The sequence below is a fragment of the Triticum aestivum genome, chromosome 3A (assembly GCF_018294505.1).
Source record: "Triticum aestivum cultivar Chinese Spring chromosome 3A, IWGSC CS RefSeq v2.1, whole genome shotgun sequence".
NCBI classification, from domain to species: Eukaryota; Viridiplantae; Streptophyta; class Magnoliopsida; order Poales; family Poaceae; genus Triticum; species Triticum aestivum.
This window is the reverse complement of record NC_057800.1, coordinates 53,590,332-53,592,455: the sequence shown is the minus strand read 5'-3', so window position 1 is coordinate 53,592,455 and position 2,124 is coordinate 53,590,332. Positions and strand designations below refer to the sequence as shown.

Below are 2,124 nucleotides of genomic sequence, written 5' to 3'. Positions count from 1 at the left end.
ATGAATTTCAATATTTGTATTTTTCTCAAAATGTTCCCAATTTAAAATGTTCACTTTTTGTGAATTTTTTCTACAAAATTTTCAAAGAAACTGTTTGGGTCTTCAAAGAACGTTCTTGGTTCTAAAAAAAGTTCACAAGCTTCATTTTTTTCACCTTTTCCGAAACATGTTATCAAATTGACCGTGCTGCTGTAGTTTGTTCGCTACAGTACCCCGCAATAGAAAAGAAAAAAAACACTTCAAGCGTCAAATAGGCACCAAACGCCATTTTCTTCTTTGCGTCATCTTTTCCAACCTCTTAGCAAACTGGATTTACGTACCATGCACGTCTGCGTGGTTTCTTGGTACAGCTGCCAATCCCCTAATTTCATTACGTAGCATGCACGGTTCCGAGCGATAGCACCTCCAAGCTCCAGCTGCCTTCTATATATACGTCTCTCTCTACTGGAGTTCACAATTCCACATCACATGCCACCATGGACGCGCCGGCCGCCTGCGAGATCGAGCGCCTGCCGGAGGACCTCCTGGTGCACGTGATATCGCTCACGTCGCCTGCGGACGCCATCCACGCCACCGCCGTGTCCCGGGCCTTCCACGCCGCCGCTGACTCGGACACCGTCTGGTCCCGCCTCCTGCCGCGCGACCTCCCGCAGTTCGCCAAGAGGGAGCTCCTCCGCAAGCCGCCTTAAATATCTTCTTTTGTACTCCCTCTTTAAACTAATATGAAAGCGTTGTGAAGTTTTTATATTAGTTTACAGAGAGAATACGTACGTTGCAGCGCATGCAGCTGGACAAGGCCACCGGCGCCAAGTGCTTCACGTTTTCGGCCAGCGCGCTACACATCACCCAAGCTAATGATGCACACGCGCCCTTGATACGTGTAGGTTCAGTGCCGGGTTACAGCAAAAGAGGCAAAAGGTTCGAGCAGTTCCCAACTTTGTTTAATGCTCCCTCTGTCCCAAAATAAATTTAAAACACTTATTTTGGGACGGATGGAGTACTTCCGTAATAAATTTAGTAGTAATTCAGTTTTAATCAAAGTTTGGCCATAGTCCTCTATTTAAAACTTTCATTTAAATTAATTAGTGGCCCTTGCGCCTTTTACCGTTACATGATCATCACAATTCAATCACATGCATGTGTTCCTATGTACGTTTTCGACAGGTTCTCACAAGCAGCTGACATCGGCCATGTTAACATACTCGAGATATGTGCCAAGATACGGAGAAACATGCTCTCTCAAAACACAACCTACGTGGCATACATGGTGTTCAAGCTAGGACCCAGATTTTACAGCTTTGATTTCCCGTTTCAAGAAGCCTCATTTGGAGTTGCTGGGAGACAGTCGACCCGGCAGGTTTGCCTGCAAGGCTATGTCGAGGACGGTGATGGAGCCGATGTTCCACCTCGGAAACACATCGTGCCAAGTTCTTACAGTATATATAATCATGACGAGGTTCCTCCTCAAAAGAACGTTGTTTTCCCACGTAAGAAAGCCGGCGGTTGGATGGAGGTGGAGCTTGGTGAGTTCCATAATGAGGGAGGTGACGGTGAGGTCTCCATCAGCTTGACCGAGACAACAAAACCCAAGAGTGGCCTTATTGTCTGGGGCATTGTGATAGTAAGAAGTACTCCCTCCGTTTCGAATTACTTGTCTTGAATTTGTCTAGATACGGATGTATCTAGACTCATTTTAGTGCTAAATACCTCCGTATGTAGACAAATCCAAAACAAGTAATTCGGAACAGAGGAAGTAAGCAACAAAAGAACTAGCATTTCGTACCATATACCATGGGGGAGCTGGAAAGGAGAATTTATTGGACTGTTTTTGTTACATAGAATGAGGCCAAAACTCTAAGGCTACATGTGGTCTTATTTCCCTATTTGCTTCAATATTTTATTCTGAATGTAGTCAAATGTATCTTTAATAGGGAATAAGGCCTTATTTGGTTTATAAATCCTATAATTTTTTTTAATCCCAACTTATAAGTCTCAAGTCTTTAAAAAGTCCCTACATGTTTGGTTCTTCAGATTTATAAGAGCATCTCCAACGGCCGTGCGAAACGACGCGCGCGCGGGGTAACGTAACTTTTAGCGCGGGGGGCGTTTTGCCGCGCTCCAGCG

General features: G+C 44.9%; 1 protein-coding gene across 1 annotated transcript; it reads left to right on the top strand.

Annotated features, from left to right (window-relative positions):
* The first annotated feature begins 477 nt into the window (after nt 1-477).
* On the top strand, nt 478-1,842 carry LOC123057850 (F-box protein PP2-B1). The gene is made up of 2 exons (XM_044480728.1): nt 478-918; nt 1,165-1,842. Exons 1-2 carry the CDS (start codon nt 782-784, stop codon nt 1,658-1,660), a joined length of 633 nt encoding a protein of 210 aa, XP_044336663.1. The 5' UTR covers nt 478-781; the 3' UTR covers nt 1,661-1,842.
* The last annotated feature ends 282 nt before the right edge of the window (nt 1,843-2,124 follow it).